The sequence below is a fragment of the Ambystoma mexicanum genome, chromosome 8 (assembly GCF_040938575.1).
Source record: "Ambystoma mexicanum isolate Mex_15411 chromosome 8, UKY_AmexF1_1, whole genome shotgun sequence".
Classification (NCBI taxonomy): Eukaryota; Metazoa; Chordata; class Amphibia; order Caudata; family Ambystomatidae; genus Ambystoma; species Ambystoma mexicanum.
Window position 1 is genome coordinate 68332850 of NC_090929.1, and position 19425 is coordinate 68352274.

At 50.5% G+C, this 19425-nt stretch overlaps 1 protein-coding gene across 2 annotated transcripts in view; it reads right to left on the reverse strand.

Annotated features, from left to right (window-relative positions):
• MED27 (mediator complex subunit 27) overlaps positions 1-19425 on the reverse strand; it is a 1466317-nt gene that overhangs the window by 236327 nt on the left and 1210565 nt on the right. For both annotated transcript variants that reach the window (XM_069609298.1, XM_069609299.1), the window contains exon 5: positions 14027-14134. In XM_069609298.1, the coding sequence (XP_069465399.1) occupies positions 14027-14134 (108 nt within the window). The remainder of the gene's footprint in view (positions 1-14026; positions 14135-19425) is intronic.

The following is a 19425-nucleotide window of genomic DNA, read 5'->3' on the forward strand; positions in this document are numbered from 1 at the left end:
TGGATGCTATGGACCAAGCCACTTACCTTCATGCTGTGCCATGGAGGGCCTTCTAAATTAGGGAAAGAGACACAGGCTGATGTGATGCCACCAGGGAGCTAGTGGATAAGCCAGGACTGTCTGCGACGGCCCTGGCAGTGGATAAGCCAGGACTGTCTGCGATGGCCCTGGCAGTGGATAAACCAGTGCGACGGCCCTTGCAGTGGATAAGCCAGGACTGTCTGCGACGGCCCTGGCAGTGGATAAGCCAGTGCAACGGCCTTGGCAGTGGATAAGCCAGGACTGTCTGCGACGGCCCTGGCAGTGGATAAGCCAGTGCGACGGCCCGGGCAGTGGATAAGCCAGTGCGACGGCCCTGGCAGTGGATAAGCCAGGACTGTCTGCGACGGCCCTGGCAGTGGATAAGTCAGTTTGACGGCCCTGGCAGTGGATAAGCCAGGACTGTCTGCGACGGCCCTAGCAGTGGATAAGCCAGTGTGACGGCCCTGGCAGTGGATAAGCCAGGACTGTCTGCGACGGCCCTGGCAGTGGAATTTAGCAGGACCTACAGGACACTAAGTGCTTATTTGGAGGCACAGGTGTGTAGGACAATAGAGGTCTCTCATTTACTGCAGCGCACAGAACAACCAAATACAGAAAACAAGATGTTGAATTGGCGCAATGATCTCAGATGATGGCGGGTGGAACGGATGATTGGGCCTATACAGGGACTCACGGAGAGTGAAGAGGTGAAGTTCACTTGGAGTATTTTGGCCCTGTTCAAGGTGGGGCACGATTTGCTGAGGCTTCAATATTTCCATTCACTGCTAGCCATTGGACAGCGATAATTGACTCTTGGAGAGTAGAAACAGTGTGCTTAAAGTAAGTAAAGAACTGAGGAGGTGAATGAGTTAGAATGCCAACCCTCCTCATCCTCTCTTGCTACTTTGCCATCTCCTCCTACCTCCTCTGCCCACCCTTGGGCCCCTCTACCACCTCTGCAAGGCGGACCTCAAGCCTGTATCCCTCCGTGGAAGTCTTTCAGATGCGGCAACCTGCTCTACGTTGCTACTCTCAACTCTTGCTCTGCTGTCAAACCCTCCACGGACATTTGCCACCTCCTTGAAGAACTTGAGCTGGATGTCCTTGCTCTTTCCAAGACATCCAGCTCTGTCACGAGTTTTGACACTCTCCTACCTGATGGCTTCAAGATCCTCTCCGAACCCAGAACCAAACGTCCTGGAAGTGGAATATGTCTGATCTTTCCGGAACGGGTCCCTGCTTCTGTCATTCCTACGCAGGCCTACTCCTCCTTTGAAGGCCTGGTCTGCAGGCTCTCCATCTCACCTCGACTCTTTCAGAGTATGGCCACCATTTGCAGGCCACCTGGCCAGGTCGCCCTCTTCGTCTCAGAGTGGGCTTGGGCTGACCTCTCCTCTTCTCTCCTTGCCTTTACCTCTCAAATACTCCTCCTCGGAGAACTCGACATCCACCTGGATGCTTTTAATCCCTTCTTGGGGCTCTTCTGCAACCTCAGCGAAACTCTCTGTTTCCATTCTACCCTCTGGTCTAACACACTCTGCCGGACACACCTTGGATGTTCTCATCTCCTCAGATATCCCCCTCTCGAACCCCCTCACTACTCCTCTCATCTCATCAGATATTCCCCTCTTGAACCCTCTCACCACTCCTCTCTCTTGGACTGACCACTTACTGCTCTCCTCTCACCCAGGCAAAGCTCACCCCAGCACTGCCACCTACCTTCTCAGTCATTCAGCCCATGAAGCGTGTGTCAGTGGAGGCCTTTGCTGCTACTTTCTCTGCTCTTCCCACACATGTTGCTGACTCACACTCTGACACAGCCCTCTCTAACCTGTATCTTTCAATCCCCAACATTCTGGATGTCCTTGTCCCGGTCATGAGAATCCGTCTGAAGCCTACCCCCAAGTGCAACTCTTGGTATGACTGCGACCTCACCACCATGAAATGCTGGTGTAGGGTGTCTGAGAGGAAGTGGAGGGCATTGGACATATCCTCTGACGAACTGGCCTGCCACCTGCTCCAAGCGCAATACAGACTCTCTGTCCTGTCCAAGAAGTGAGCCCACATCCAAGCCTGCATCTCTGCGGCATCTAACACAGCCAAACTCTTTAAAATCTGCAATGAGCTGGCCAATCCTTCTGCAGTCTCAGCCTCTCCTGTTCCCTCCCAGGCCCTTTGTAAAGCTCTGGCGTCTCACTTCACCACTAAAACTCAGAACATCCTGTCCTCTCTATCCTCTTCCTCTCTCGGCCCCCCTCTGACCATCTCTCCCTTCTCCTCCTTTCTCCTCTCTCTCCGACCACACCTGACAACGCTTCTAGACAAGTCTGATGTATGAAAGTGTCCTCCAAACAGGTGCTCCTCTGCTACTCCAGAACCATCAAGGACCACATTGACACCCTTGCTCCAGCCTTGCCCGATTTCTGCAATCACTCTTTGACACTGGAACTTTCCCCTCTCCCTTCAAGCGCTCCGTTTTGCACCCCCTCCTGAAAAAGCCTTCTTCCGAGCCTTCCTTTCCGGCAAATTACCGCCCAATCTTGGTCACTCCTTTCCTGGGCAAACTCCTGGAAAAGCTGGCAATCTCCCAGCTTACTCTCCACACTGAATCTGTTGGTTGTCTCCATGACCATCAATCTGGCTTCAGAGCAGCCAGTGGCACGGAAACTGCTCTCCTGAACACCTGTGAAGATCTGCTCCCTAATCTCAATTCTAGCCTTTCTTCTGTCCTCAAACTCCTGGATCTTTCCTCTGCTTTTGACAGTCAATCATACCATCCTGATCAAACATCTCTGTGAGAACCTAGGCATCAGGGATCAGGCCCTGGCGTGGTTGACCTCCTTCCACCTGGACTGTCCCTCCCAGGTCCAACTTGGGTCTTTTCTCTCCACCACCTCTATCTCCACTAGTGGTGTTCCCCAGGGCTCTAACCTCTTGCCCTGGCTCTTAAACGGCTACTTGGCCCCTTTGGATCACCTTATTTCTACCTTCTCCTCTAACTTTCAGTGTTATGCGGATGACGCTCGGCTCTCCTTCAGGCTCCCCTCAGCCTCCTCTCCTCTCATCTGTCGCTCATTCCTGACTGTATCTGCGGTTCACGAGTGGTGTGCCTTCAACAATCTCTGCCTTAAGGCCAGTAAGACTGAGATCCTTCTCATTGGGAACCCTGCTCCCGCTTTCCCTCTCTCACTCTGGCCGCCCTCCTTGAGCCCTCTTCCTTCGCCTTCCTGTGAGGCAAAACACCTTGGTGTCATCTTTGACTCCACTCTCTCTTTCTCTCCTCACATCATAGACCTTGCCAAGAAGGTCCACTATCAGCTGCACCTCCTCAGAGGTGTTCTTCCTTTTTTCACTTTCCCTCAGAAGCTCACTGACTCCAGAGCCCTGATTCTCTCTAGGCAGGACTACTGCAACAGCCTCTTTGTCAATCTGCCTTCCTCTACTCTCCACCCTCTGCAACATATCCAGAACAGGACAGTGAGACTTGTCCTTGGCCACAAGCCCAGGGATCATATCTCTACAGCCCTGAAATCTCTCCACTGTCCCCCCGGTGGCTGCAAGGATAAAGTTGAAGACCTTCTGCATCGTCCACAAGGCTTTGTGGGTCCGGGGCCCGCACTACATCCAACTCTCTCTTCCTAAACACCTTCCTTCTTGAGCCCTTTGCTCAGTCATATCTGAGAGTCAGGCGCTTCTCCAAGCAGAGGGTGGGGGAAGATATATCTCCTCTGCAGGTGCCTTCCTCTGGAATGGTCTACCTGCCCCTCTCAAACTTGAGCCGGACCACCTGAAGTTCCAGAAGCAGCTCAAGACCTTCCTTTTTACTTCTGCTTTCTTTCTCTCTCTCTCTCCCATGCTGACCTACGCGCCTGCTGCACTGACTGGTTGCCTGGCTACGCTCAGAGTCTCACTGGGCACCAGGCTCCTCCACGACCAGTAGAACCTGAACTGCCTCCGGGCCTACCACGCACTTAGGGTGTGTAACTGGAACCCTAAAATCCCCTGCTTCCTCGTACTTACCCAGAGCCGTGCTGCACTGGCTGCCCTTACTCGGAGCAATGCCGCCCTGATTGCACTTCCTTCCTTCCCTCTCCCTGACACTTCCCCCTCCTCTCTCCTCCCTGCACTTGCATGATCTGAACGACACAAGGCCTAGTAAGATTGTTTGTTTTGTCCTCCCTCTGTCTTCCTTCCCTTGTTGCACCTAGAAACATGTATTTGTATTTCGCCTATACACACGTATTGTATGTGTGTATAGGCGCGTTATAAATGACATATCTTATATCATATGATGCCAGCAAGCTAAAAGGCGGTAATTTGAAATGTCTACCCCTGCGTTATACGTGAAGATGCACATTTACGTTGAATTAACATTTCCATTATGTCGAAATTCAGGTGGAAAACACCGATTGTGCCACGCATGATTAGCATAAGATTTAATTTTCAAGGGGGTGGTCAAATCAAGTGCTGAGGGGAGAGATGAATTGTAACACTAAAGAGGACCCTGGGAACCCATATAGGGAAGGCCCATCCAGCGGGCAGCAACTGCTCAATTGTAGTCGAGTGTGTGAAGTCTTGGCAGGTGTAGGATCATCTCTGGTAGAGCCAAATCAACCATTTACTTGGCTTGAGGAAGTCCACAGTCCAGACTGAAAAGAATAGCCTTGTGGCCAGTGCAGTCTAAGGAGCGGTAGCATGAAACAGCTGAGGTGATGCTGCGGAAGAGGACTCTCCTCCATCCAAGATTGGACCTCTGTTCGGCAAATGAGTCTCAACCTCGTGCTTTAAGTCAAGGACTTCGAGAATTGATCAGAAATGAGTAAGATGTGTCGAAGTCATGGAAATCTAAACTAAAACCCCCAAACAGTGCACGATTGATCATCCAGACACAATCTGAGGTGACGTCCTATGTGTGTGAAAAGAGCAATGCATGAGCTGGAGTACATACTGCGGGCCAAGTTTAGGAAGAAATCGGCTACTTTAGTAGGATAGCAGGCAGGATATGGAGCGGGTTTGCACCAGAACACAGGATAACTGTGTGTTGCTCGGGATCCCCGGGAGCTGAGAAATCTCCTTTGCACACAGGAGCTCGGTGCATAGGATGTGCTAGTCAATTTCCGCCTTGGGAACAGGGCTAATGTTGGAGGACTAGACAGAACATACTCACTGAATACCCATTGGTTCCAGCAACATGTGGGCCAGTTCTAAGAGTATGACCTGCACTTTTAACAACAGGTTTTCCTGGAGAAGAGAGTCTGTTACAAGTAAGCGGCCACCAGGCGCGGGATCCACAATGGCGTCACCCTTCACAACCATTGATGGGCAGAGGGTCTAGCACCGGCATAGGACCAAGAAAGCTTATGAAACCAAGGTTAGAAAAGGCCAGAGTAAGCCTTAAACCCTTCACTTCCCCCTAAAACAGGCTGCCCGTGACCCCACAAGATACGAGCAGAATGGTTTATGGCCCCAAGAAGCACAGTCAGGCCCCCTGGAGCATCCGCTAGTTAGTTCCCGGTGAACGGGAAGCACCAGTAGCTCAGCACAGAGTATTATCTTTGGGTCATTGATATAATAGGTTATTTATAACACGCTTAATACCAAGAGGTTTCTAAGCATGGACCCGGGATCGAACCTGTGTGGCTCCGTGTCATCTTGCTTCCAAGGGGAGCATGTTGCCGCTGAGCTATCCTCCCGAGACAATTTGTCATGCATTCCTCGCAACAGCCTGGACCCCGGAACTCCTACCAATCACCTGCTGTGGCGGTTTCTCGGCAGCGGTGCAGATCGCGGATCGCATCTGCTCCTGTGCCCGCCCGGCCTCTGAGAACACGCCACATGCTGTGCCGTCCTTGGTGCCTGCTTCCCCGATCACGCTGGGGTTTACGCAGAACCTCTCTCATTCATCATAGGAGCTCATTGGGCACGGCGCCTCGCAGGAGAAGGTCATGTGAGCCGAGTAGCCGTCACGTGACTAGGAGGGAAGTCATGAGACTCGGAGGAACCCTATAAGAGAGTTCCAGCCCTCTCAGTCAGTGCTTCTCAGCTGTTCCTTCGGCGAGTAGCGTTTCTGTGCTCCTCGTACTTCTGTTTCTTGGATATCATGGATTCTTGACCTTGTTTTGCTTCTGGACCTTCTAATTGGATTTGCCCCTTGGAACTCTGTATATTGCAACTGAACAAGACCCTTGGATTGCTTCTTGGACTGCCTTTGGTTTTGCCCTCTGGATTTGGTTATTACGGACTACCTCATGTGAACTGTTCAAGACCTCTGGCTTGCTACTGGATTGCCTTGATTCCTAACTCACCCTCCCAGGTGGTACTTCCCATCCCTGAGGACCCTACCTTGTTCTCCACTTCAAGAGGAACATCTAGGTTTCAAGCTGTCACCGAATATCCCTAGTGTAGGTGTTCTTTCTGTCTACCATTTGGTGCCTATAGTAGTTCCCTTGTACCTACTTGCTAACCCTTCTCTCTCCCTTACAGGCATCCGGGACCCGGTGTTTCCTGTTCCTGCCAACCACCTGTGGTCCCAATAATCGGTCAGCGAGTTAATTGCTCTTCTCTGACTGGTACTTGGGGACGGAGGTACTATAATCATCGTGGACCTCAGACCGTGACACAATTGGTGTACAAATAAGGTTTGCATGTAGGTTGTAGAAAAGGTAGATTTGGCCATGGGTGGAAATGGTTGTCGCCTTGCTGATCTCCCATGCACTCTCATTGCTAAAGGAAGTGATGTATTCCTATTAAAAGGGAAGCTGCGTCCTATTGCACATTCGCTATCGGGAGCCATGTATCCTTCGACCAATGGCATTATCAAGTGCCTTAGCGACAGAAATTGATCTTTGCTGGTCCATGTATCGTGCAGCCAGCAGAACAGCAGTGATCTTCACTGGTCCATGTATTGTGCAGCCAGCAGAACAGCAGTGATCTTCACTGGTCCATGTATTGTGCAGCCAGGAGAACAGCAGTGATCGTCACTGGTCCATGTATCACGCAGACAGGAGAACAGCAGTGATCTTCACTGGTACATGTATCACGCAGCCAGGAGAACAGCGGTAATCTTCACCGTTCCATGTATCACGCAGCCAGAAGAACAGCAGTGTTCTTCACTGGTCCGTGTATCATGCAGCCAGGAGAACACCAGTGATCTTCACTGATCCATGTATCATGCAGCCAGGAGAACAGCAGTGATCTTCACTGGTCCATGTATGATACAGCAGTGATCTTCGCTGCTCCGTGTATCGTGCAGCCAGAAGAACAGCAGTGATCTTCACTGGTCTGTGTATTGTGCAGCCAGGAGAACAGCAGTGATCTTCACTGGTCCATGTATCATGCAGCCAGGAGAACAGCAGTGATCTTCACTGGTCCATGTATCATGCAGCCTGGAGAACAGCAGGGATCTTCACTGGTCCGTGTATCGTGCAGCCAGGTGAACAGGGATGATCTTCATTGGTCCATGTATCGTGCAGCCAGGAGAACTGCAGTGATCTTCACTGGCCCATGTATCGTGCAGCCAGGAGAACAGCGGTAATCTTCACCGGTCTATGTATCGTGCAGCCAGGAGAACAGCGGTAATCTTCACTGGTCTATGTATCGTGCAGCCAGGAGAACAGCGGTGATCTTCACCGGTCCATGTATCGTGCAGCGAGGAGAACAGTGGTGATCTTCACTGGTCCATGTATCGCGCAGCGAGGAGAACAGCAGTGATCTTCACTGGTCCATGTATCACGCAGCCACGAGAACAGCAGTGATCTTCACTGGTCCATGTATCGTGAAGCCAGGAGAACAGCAGTGATCTTCACTGGTCCATGTATCGTGCAGCCAGGAGAACAGCAAGGATCTTCACTGGTCCATGTATCGCGCAGCCAGGAGAACAGTGGTGATCTTCACTGGTCCATGTATCACGCAGCAATGAGAACAGCGGTGATCTTCACTGGTCCATGTATCACGCAGCCAGGAGAACAGCGGTGATCTTCACTGGTCCGTGTATCGTGCAGCCAGGAGAACAGCGGTGATCTTCACTCGTCTGTGTACGTGCAGCCAGGAGAACAGCAGTGATCTTCACTGGTCCGTGTATCGTGCAGCCAGGAGAACAGCAGTGATCTTCACTGGTCCGTGTATCGTGCAGCCAGGAGAACAGCAGTGATCTTCACTGGTCCGTGTATCATGCAGCCAGGAGAACAGCAGTGATCTTCACTGGTCCGTGTATCGTGCAGCAGGAGAACAGCAGTGATCTTCACTGGTCCGTGTATCGTGCAGCCAGGAGAACAGCAGTGATCTTCACTGTCCATGTATTGTGCAGCCAGGAGAACAGCAGTGATCTTCACTGGTCCGTGTACCGGGAAGCCGGAAGAACAGTGGTGATCTTCACTAGTCCGTGTACGGGGCTGCCAGGTGAACAGCAGTGATCTTCACTGGTCCATGTACCAGGGAGCCAGGAGAACAGCAGTGATCGTCACTGGTCCATGTATCGTGCGGCCAGGAGAACAGCAGGCGGGGCTTTCTTGGAATCAATCGGAAAGCAGGAGAAAGTCAATTGTTTAGTAGTGTGCCACAATCTCATCTTTAGCCCACTTCACTGCACCAAATGCTGACAACCAGCAATTGCAGCTGGAAGAGTGCAGGCCACCGTTGTGAGGTCTGTAGGAACTCAACGTGAGCGGGTTCGGGTGACAGAACGATGAAGCCCAACTCTCTTCTTATGGTAGGGGTGGGGGCGGGAGGAGGGATGGTGTTTTACCCCCTGCTTCCGTCCTTTGTGAAATGGGGGCAGATGTCACTGTATCCTATCACGCGTGGGTTCAGAAGGGAATGTGCCCACTTCGGGCCCAATCATGAAACCTGCCACTACCTTCCAAGCACTGGGCACGAAACAGAGGCCAGGAAAGCGGACATTGTTAGTAACAGTTTAACTGAACAAGTGTTGTTCTGGGGGAGGCTGGCTGCCATGGTGAGAGAGTGGGGTCCTTGATGAAGGCCGCCCAGAAATCCCTTGCAAGCCTGCGCGCGCCGCGGCGCCTTCTCGGAGATGAACACAATCTCTCCTCATTATCACATGGCCTTTGGGCGCGGCGCCCAATTCTGCTCTCTATAATGAATTGTTTTTTATTCTTCCCGTTTTAATAGGATTCATAATCAGGCGAGGGGGCTCGGGAGAGCAAAGAGAAGGGCGCGCTTCGCGCAGCTGCCAAAGGTTAGCCCGGGTGGGCGTCTAAGCAGAGAGCCCACCCCAGAGAGGGAGCAGCAGCATTCTGGCCCCAGGCGGGCTGGGCCTGGGTAGCGCTTGCTGCAGCAGGCAGTGGCTTCCAAACTCGGAAACGGGCGCCTTTCATAGTCTTCCGCAAAGCCTGGAGGAGACGCTGCAATTTGCATTCCAAGAAGAGTGCATCACTTGCAGCTTGTCAAGGGTGTCCCCGACATCAATGGTACACGGGGCGGCTGTCAGAAGGCAGCGTCGGGCTCTGATCTGCACCTGCCATCACAGGAGGCGCGCGCGCTGCCAGGGCCTGTGCCCCAGATGCGGGAAATGACTCGAGCCCGTGCCCAACTGGCAAGCAACAGCTCTCCGGGGGGAAAATCCATAATAATAAGAATTAATAATATTAATTTATATAGCGCTACGAACCCTCAGGTATATGAGCGCTGCTTATTTTGTGTGGTGGTCATTTATCGACCTCGGAAGGATGAAAGGCTGAGTTTGGCCCTGCCGGGATTCGAACCTGCGTCAGCAGGCTCTGCACGGATGTCAAAGCGCGCACTCCACTCGCTGTGCCACTTGACCAGTACCGGTAACCTTGCGAGAAAGTCCGAAAACTTCAGCACAGAATCACTGGATGTCTCGCACATACAAGTTCACGCCACAGAATAAGTGGGCGCCCTACAAGACCACGCTGATACATGTATGAGCTGGATTGCATTGCTTATTCCCGCTATAAACCGCGTCCAGTGCATTGCACTGCACATGATCCGGGTGTTGGGTCCTTAATGTCCTGATTACCTACCAAAACCAAGAGATGATGCTGGAAGCTTGTGAATACATTAAAACCACGGGCACAACTCTGGGCACCCCTCCAGACCAGCGTTCTTCGCATGCCAAGCCATTACAGAAGGGGAAAGAGCACATGCAAATCAGGCTTCGTCCCACCCCAAAAGGGGCAGTCCAGTCCAAACTGCTAGGGCACATCCCTTCTGCACGAGACCACAAGCATCCCCAGACATGTTTCGGCCTTGTTGGGCTTCATCAGTGAGGAGTAACTTGGGTCTCTAGGCCCAGCAGACATGGGACACGCGTCTGGGCATGCCGTCCCACTTAGGATGACTAAAGCAAAACCAAGAGTTGATGGCTGGAAGGTTTTGAACGAAACATAAGCCCAGCACAGTTCTGGGCAACCCTTCAGACCATCGATTTTCGGCCTGCCTAGCCATTACAGAAGGGGAAGGACCATATGCTAATCATTTTAGGTTATAGTTTGTCTCCCAATGTGAGAGGGTGTGCCCAGACATGGGTCTTTTGCTCGCGGCGCTATCGGGAACCAAGCTGCACCTCACTGATGAGGACCAACAAGGCCGAAACATGTCTGGGGTTGCTTGTGTTTCCGTGCAGAGGGGACCTGGCCTAGCAGTTTGGGCTGGGCTGCTCCCATTGGTGGCAGTACCTGACTGATTTGCATATGGCTGGACCCCTTTTGCAGTGGTGTGAAAGGTTGCCCAGAGTAGTGCCAGTAGTGAGATTAATTCAACACCTTCCACCTATCACTTTTTTGGTTACTGATTACAGATTACTTACCAGTAATCTTCATTACGCCTAGTCCTACTCTTCCGTTTCACAGTACTTACTCAATGAAGGCCATCTGGAGGATAGCTCAGCGGCAGCGTGCGCGTCTTGGAAGCAGGACGACACGAAGCAACAACAGGTTCGATCCCCGGGTCCGCGCTTAAAAACCTCTGGGTGTTTAAGCGCGTTATAAATACGCAACTAAGAGAAAAAAAAAAAAAAAAAAACAATTACGCAACTAAGAAAAAACAAACAATCCCTGTAACAGCGCCTCGATGCCTGCGGGCTGTGTGAGCACTTTATAAATGTTAAATAAATAAAATAAATCTGCCTTCAGACACAAAGCTTTCCCAAAAATTCTTCCTTTTTTTCTTTGGCTCCTCCTCTCATAACCTGGGGTATATAAAGCACCGGACCTGTCCAATAATCCTCCTGAATATACAAAAGGAACCATCGGGGAGGGGACAGGGGAGGCTGGCATCAGAATTGTGATGAGGAAAAGTACAGGACTAGGCGTAATGAAGATTACAGGTAAGTAATCATGGCATTACCGCCACAGCCTCTCTTCCTCGTCACAGTACTTCCTCTATGAAGTAAACCCAAGATCGGACTGGCACAGAAGTGGAAGGACACCCCTCACAGAAACCAACATGGGAGGGTAAGAAGCCTGGTGCTGTGGATGGATGCTTAAGCAGGCCCACCAACAGACATGCCAAAGTCCCGGCCCTGAGCAGTCCTAGCCCAGGGGCCGCCAGAGCATCGCAGAAGTCCACACAAAGACCAGGCAGGAAAGAAACCCCGGGAGAACTCCCAACTCGAGCAGGCGACGGAGGGATAAAGATGGTTCAAGGGATTTAATGAAGATTGCGTGGGGCTGTACGGCGGTCCGTCTCTCTTGTCTAGAAAAACACCTCTTTCCTAATCCAGGTGCCCCTAACTCTAGGTTAGCAGATATTGATTATTGACCCTTACGATCTAGGTTCTGTCTTATGTTGAAAGTGAAAACCTAAAAGGCAAGATGGCTTCTCCATCTACACTCCTTCAGGGACCTCTGATCGAGGGGGTATTGGATTGTGCCCTACAGACAACGTGCCTAACCCGGTCTCCTTTCTACCATGCCCAAGTATTCCTCTACCTTCCACTAACTGATGTGTTTCTCTCACCACTCTCCTCCTTTCAACCATCTGCCTCTCCGTCCTTCTACGCCTGGCATCTTCCTCCGCTGTCCATCCAATGTCTCCCACTCCTGCTAAGATTCACTTGCACCCTTTGATGTTACTACTTTCTCCATGACAGGAGTATTGCCTCCTCCACACCACAGCTCGCGCCCGCACACTGCTACTGCCTCTTCCACACTACTAATCCTGCCTTCGCACTACTGTTCCCTCTCCCGCCCTACTTCCACCACACCTCCTACTCGGACACCGTCGTTTCACCAACACAAAACCTTTGCATTCACTCCCCATCTTCGTTTCCTAACCACACTCATTAATCTTTCATGCACACTCACACTTGCACTCACTAACCCTCACTTTCTCAAGAAATCGCCCCCACACTCTGCTCCTTTGTCCTTTCTCCTGCTTGTTTCTTGGTTCCCCTACTCTTCCTCTCACCTCTCCAAAACAACCCACAACATCCTACCGTCTCTTTAAACCCCCTCCCTGTGCTCTGGTTGGTTATCTGTCCCTGTCCTCGCCGCCCAGGAGCTGTTTGATGCAGAAAAACCTTTAAATCACCTGTTATGCCCCACCCCTATTCACTGTGCAGAGCCACAGTGAAATGGGGATGGCGGCCCAGGATGTACAATGTCCAGGTTTGTGTCAGGGGGTCTTGGCCTGGGATCCTCCAAGGTGAGTACAGTCTGGGTGGGTGTCTGTGACCCTGGGTTTAGTCTGTGGCTGCCTGTGGGTGGTTGCTGCAAATATTGGGGAATGCTGTGCCGTATGTTTGTTTGTTTATTTATTTATAAAGCGCTCCTCACCCGCAGGTATCTGGCTGCATTGCAAGGATATGCAGTTTCTTAGTTACAATACAAAGGATTACAGGTTATAATACAGGATATGGTACAATACAGTATAATACATAGTAGATGTAGTGCATTAGTGTATAATACATAGCAGGAGTGTGTTAAGATACAATTTTGGTCAGTAAGACGTACAATTAATATACAAGGGAAGTATACCGTGCTACAGAAAAGACACTCCCATTTTTATCTAGGTCCTAGCAGGGTGGCAGGTCTTTGGAGGTGAGCCAAAGTTTGGTGTTTTTCTTGAATTTGCAGAAGGATTGGTCAGCTCTTCAGGTGGTGGGGAGGGAATTCCAAAGTTGGGCCGCCAAGACAGGAAAGCTGCTGCCCCCTACTCTTTTCAGTTTGAACCTGGGGACTCTTAGGCAGTTTGAATTGGTAGTCCTTGTAGGTCGTGAGGAATTATTTGTGGTGAATTTTTCGGCGAGGTAGTGAGGGGCTGCGTTGTTAAGACATGTGTAGGTAAAGGAGGCTGTTTTGAGGGGAATTCTGTCCATGATAGGTAACCAGCTGTTGTCCAGCTTGACTGCTGAAATGTGTTGTCTTCTGGGGATGCCTAGGGCTGTTCTAAGTGCGTTGTTCTGAAGAATCTGTAGTTTGAGTTAAGCTATAATGTTTTCTGCTTCTAGGGTGGATACTTGGGTAAATTTAAATCGAGGAGGTTTAGTAAGGTTAGGACAAGATTTCAAGAAGTTTGGTTGAGTTGGGAGGTTACTTTTTTTGGCAACTATTTTGACGGATCAATGAAGTTGTATTTACTCACCCTCTAAATGTAGAAGAGGGTTTTTTCGAAAAATAGTAATGTAAAAATTAAATCCAAGACTAAGAGAAGACAATTGCGAATAGTAGGAATACAATTCCAGGTTCAGCCCTGATGAGGGACCCAGTCTGAAATGCATTGGCCAACACAGACCCACACACAAGCACGGCTTCACATAATACAATGTTTCCCATGGTTCTGAAATCAGAAGAGAGTACTCGAGATTTCAAGAGGAATGTTTATGAATAGTTATTGACATGTGCAGCCCTAGAACACGTGGCTATTCCAAAGGCAACTTTGGGATTGTTGTTACTTCATTTCACACTCTACTGCCTAGAGTCTCTTTACCACTGTGCTCCGAGTAATGTAAGTACTTTTGATAAGACATGAATATAAACAGAATGACATTTCTATTTAGAGTAAGGGCGAGGTGGTGCCTTACCTTGCCATCATCTGTGTGGACATTCTCGTGGTATCCTTTCACCACTGTGCGGTCAATGAAGAGGCTGCGCATGACCAAGATGACCTTCAGCACCTTTCCCAGGGTCACCTGCCGGAGAAAAAAGGGAGGCCATCAGAGGAGGCCACAGCACGATAAAGGAAACACCATCATGACCTCATGACCAATGGCTGCCCTCAGGCTGTCGTGCAAAGCTCTACCTGAGCAAGCAATGGCCCTCAGAGGGGAAGATGCGACCACGCCAGAGCTTCTGAGCAAGATGGCGTCAGAAGATCATGAACGATGGCTGCCCTCAGACTGTCGTGTAAAGCTCTACCTGAGCAAGCAATGGCCCTCAGAGGGGAAGATGCGACCACGCCAGAGCTTCTGAGCAAGATGGCGTCAGAAGATCATGAACGATGGCTGCCCTCAGACTGTCGTGTAAAGCTCTACCTGAGCAAGCAATGGCCCTCAGAGGGGAAGATGCGACCACGCCAGAGCTTCTGAGCAAGATGGCGTCAGAAGATCATGAACGATGGCTGCCCTCAGACTGTCGTGTAAAGCTCTACCTGAGCAAGCAATGGCCCTCAGAGGGGAAGATGCGACCATGTCAGAGCTTCTGAGCAAGATGGCGTCAGAAGATCATGAACGATGGCTGCCCTCAGACTGTCGTGTAAAGCTCTACCTGAGCAAGCAATGGCCCTCAGAGGGGAGGAAGCGGCCACGCCAGAGCTTCTGAGCAAGATAGCGTCAGGGCTGCTTCTGGCAATGGCTGCCCTCAGACTCTCGTGTAAAGCTCTACCTGAGCAAGCAATGGCCCTCAGAGGGGAGGAAGCGGCCACGCCAGAGCTTCTGAGCAAGATGGCGTCAGAAGATCATGAACGATGGCTGCCCTCAGACTGTCGTGTAAAGCTGTACCTGAGCAAGCAATGGCCTTCAGAGGGGAGGATGCGACCACGCCAGAGCTTCTGAGTAAGATAGTGTCAGGGCTGCTTCTGGCAATGGCTGCCCTCAGACTGTCGTGCAAAGCTGTACCTGAGCAAGCAATGGCCCTCAGAGGGGAAGATGCGACCATGTCAGAGCTTCTGAGCAAGATAGCGTCAGGGCTGCTTCTGGCAATGGCTGCCCTCAGACTCTCGTGTAAAGCTCTACCTGAGCAAGCAATGGCCCTCAGAGGGGAAGATGCGACCATGTCAGAGCGTCTGAGCAAGATGGCGTCAGGGCTGCTTCTGGCAATGGCTGCCCTCAGACTCTCGTGCAAAGCTGTACCTGAGCAAGCAATGGCCCTCAGAGGGGAGGAAGCGGCCACGACAGAGCGTCTGAGCAAGATGGCGTCAGGGCTGCTTACAGCAGCCAGGAAGTGTTGAGGCAGTAGTATTGCCAAGGCTTGCATCATCCTGTGGCTGGGCGCTGGTTCTGACAGAGGCAACAGATCCCCCCCACAGCATGTTCAGCTCACTTTTGGTAGAAGTAGCCAAGCACTCAAGCCTCCGCTTTAAGGAGAAATGTGCGTACATCACCAGATACAGGATGATACCATTAATACACAAAAATTGATGTTCAGCCAATTAATTTACTTTTATAAGATAACGTAACACACACAACTAATTCTACTAAAATGATGAGCACGTATCTGTTATAGAACATGGTGCGGGGGTCCCCTGCCCTGCTCAGGTGACATACCTTGGGGGGGGGGGCAAAGGGGCTGGGCACTTTCCTATGTTAGCTTATGGTGGGCCTCGGAGGTAATATGGGGAAGATCCCCTGTCACCCTCACTTTGTTGCCATCGTATCACAAGAGAAAGATGCACTGACCCCCTCCCCAAATTAAAGAGGCTGATCTTCCACTACCCACACCCAATGTCCCCAAGAGAACAAAAACAAACACAGCGATTCATAGAGAGCTTCATGCAGAATATACTTTTAAACCTCACACTGTTTCCAGTAGAGAATAACACACTTCCAAGAGCCATGAAGACTGTCCCCAAACCCGTCGCTCATATTAATCGACCATCTATGGGTAGTCGTCTTGTGCGAGTGATACAAGGATGCAAACTTTCCTTTCACATTTAGAGGGATTCAAAGGTCTGTCGAGTATCAGGCTCACATGCTGGGGAAGAGGGTGCACCCTTCCCAAATAGGGCATTGCATTAACATGAAAGGAGACTGTGACTCCTAGATGACAAACAGGCCAGATAAAGACTTGATCCAGCCCTGAAACCCCATATTAAGCTCAGGGTGAGTGAATGCAAATCAACTAATCCCAGCCCCCTCCCCAAGTCCAGATCGCCGCCGGGGCAGACCCTCGCAGGGAGCTCAGCCCAGGGGGAGGCAAAACATGTCCTACAAAAGACCCAAGGGCTCAGTCCGACATAGTAGGCGTTTGGAGGAGGAGTTGGAGATCAGAGAGAGTGGAGACAGAAGTTCATTTGAAGAAGGTTGGAGGAGAGAGCAAGAGATTGAGCAAGACCCAGAAGACTGAAGGGGGAGTCCAGGAGACCACCAATACTGTAGGAACCCATGAGCTGCAGGAAAGACACTGGGGGCCAGACGAAGGAGACCAGAAAGCTGGAGCAAGCGAGTAGGAGCCAAAGTGGGGGACAGTATTAAGGAGGAAAGTGGTGCTCAAAGGAGCGAAAAAGGACCCCACAGGGGTGCCGAATGTTAAAGAAACTGAAAAAGACATGACTGTGAAAGTCAGGAGGGTGCTGGTGCTCAGATGTGGTCTGTAATGAATGTGGGAGAGTGACAAGAAACTTGAAAGCCATGACTGTAGTACCCTGAGCGGTAAAGGGGATGGGAGAAAGAGGCCAACATTCAGGAGTATTCAGAGCTGCGTCCAAAGGGGCGAAAAAAGCTCGGGGAGAGTATAGCAACTGTAGAACTGAAGGTTAGGTTACAGTGATTGCCTTTACAAAGTAGCCAATAGTCAGCCAGATCTTAAATAGTAGCGGTTACTGATCTCAAGTGACCATCTTGGGGTTTAGGAACACGTGGGGTAAGGAGGGCAAAGGCCACGCGAGTAGGGGATGGCCCTAAGTGAGCCCCTTCTCAAACATTTTACTAAAAACCCTTGAATGGTCTCTGAGAGTTGGTGTGTTCTTGAGGCCATCTACAACAATATATACACACACATACACAGCATTACCTTTCCCTAATGTGCATGTTGTCTCAGCTCGGACTGCCACTTCGTTCGACAAGCTTCCCAAAATGGGCCTCCACCCCGCAGAGAAGAAGCAGGGGGAGGCGTCATACACCTCTCCAATCCAGGATCCTGACATGCGCACTGGAGCCGGCGCGCCACCAGCTCTCCGCCCCAGGCACCCGCAATGCACAGTGAGCTCCAGTCGGGATCTCTACACACCTTTGGTCCTGCCACTCAAGTAAAGTGCATGTGTCTCGCAGATTTCTTGTCTGGATACAACGGATCTGCTTCCAACGTTTGTGAAAATTGAGGGCGTTCAAATTATTGAAAAACCACTGACCAAGAGAATCACAGAGGAGAGAGGCCCATAGGAAGCGCATTGAAGCATGAGCCGGACTCAAAAAGACCACCATGTTATTAGCCCCGCCACTGCCTCTTCCCTCAGAGTGAGAAGCAGGACTCTACTGGAGAACTCAAGTGTCAATGATCCAACGCTTGGGTTTCCATCACGATGTCCAAGCATGAGAGGCATTGAAAGCCACGTAAGGGAACTCTTCGGAAGCCTTGCGGGTCGTACTGTGCAGGGTGAGCCAATGCTCTTGTTGGGAGCTTCAGTAGCAGAAGAGCACCCCCAGTTGACAGACGTTTTGGATTCAAAGTGTCTATTTTCAAAGTCAATTGATACTAGAAAAGGAAATTCAATTGTGTTCAAAAAGGAAAATGTCCATATTAACCTTATCCCAAAACAACGAATGCGTAGACATTGGACCAAACTGGAACCATCGAAAGTGTTGGAGTCCAAACTACTCTTTGCCCTTAAAAGGGGCTATAATCTAAAAGACAAGTTGGAAAGGTCTTTAGACCAACATTCCAGCCCAGCACCCAATACAAGCAGTGCACTGGCTTGCAAGAGCACAAGCCATATGGGACACTGTCCATGTGGTCACTGCTCAGAGAGTAGCATTCACATACAATCCAGTCCACTGGAACATGAAGCAGCAATTTACTACATGCCAAACCAAAAACTTGATATATGCCGTTATCTGTCCCTGTCACCTTTGGTACACAGGCATGATAAACCGTAGTTTCAATGCACGCATCGCAGAACAGAGTTCTAAAATCCGGAAAGGAACCACTTAGCCTACACTTGCCTCTGGGCCTCTGCACTCTGCCTCGCACTTCTGCACTCAGAATACGTTCCATGTGAGAGGCAACCTCTTCTGCACTTATCCCAGGCCCCTGATGGACTGGGCGCACTTGTTCCGCTTGCCCCTCCCTCGCACTTCCTGTCTGCGCACTTGCACGACCTTGAACACACTAGGCCTAGCGAGATGTGTTGTCCTGTCCTCCCTTTGTCTTCCCTCCTTAGCGGGGCTGCACTACAATCATCGAAACCATACGCCCATACATAATTCAAAAAAGGTAGCGGGCGCTCCTCTCCAGAAAGAACATGGCATGATAACCTGTTCTGAGATGAGAGTTTGCAGCACATGCTTTTTGCTCACTGTACCTTTCACAGGTGGGAAATATGCATTTGCATATCAGTCTTTGTCCCGCCCACATGGGCAGTCCAGCACTGAAATGCTATGGCAATTCCTCTCTGAACAAGAGTACCAAGAGCAACCCCATACACATGTTTCAGCCTTGTTGGGCCTCATCAGTGAGGTGAAGCTGTGCCTCTATGTGTATGGGGTTGCTGTTGGTACTCTTGTTCAGAGAGGAATTGTCATAGCATTTCGGTGCTGGACTGCACATGTTGAATTATGTTGCAAAGTTTGAAAACAACAATTGACTCGGTTCATTATTAGTAATTGGTTGGGTTTGTCAGCACTTGCATGTACGAATATTTTGTTATTTGTGCAATTCGTTCTTCGTGATGTATGCATTTGCTCTTGTTTTTCAATGTTGACCTCTTTGCTATTTCAACCTTTTGGAACACAATTCAACTTCCTGTTCTTGTATCAATTTGCTTTGAAAATAGACACTCTGAATTCCGAGACATCTTTCAACAGAGGCTACTCTTTTGCTATTGCTTTCTCGAATCTCGAACCCTTTCGAGTGCAAAGATGGAGTGTTCTTTTGCCTTTCCTTGCTGCTTGTTGGGCGCTTCACCACCTTGGCAGAGGCCCCGAACCGTGCTCTTTTCTGCAGACTTGTTTTAGCCCCCACTGAAGCAGTGAGGTCTATTCCTTTACTCAGACCCTTGTGGGCTGCTGTGGAATGCAATACTAACCTTTCCTGCACTTGCGGTCACAAC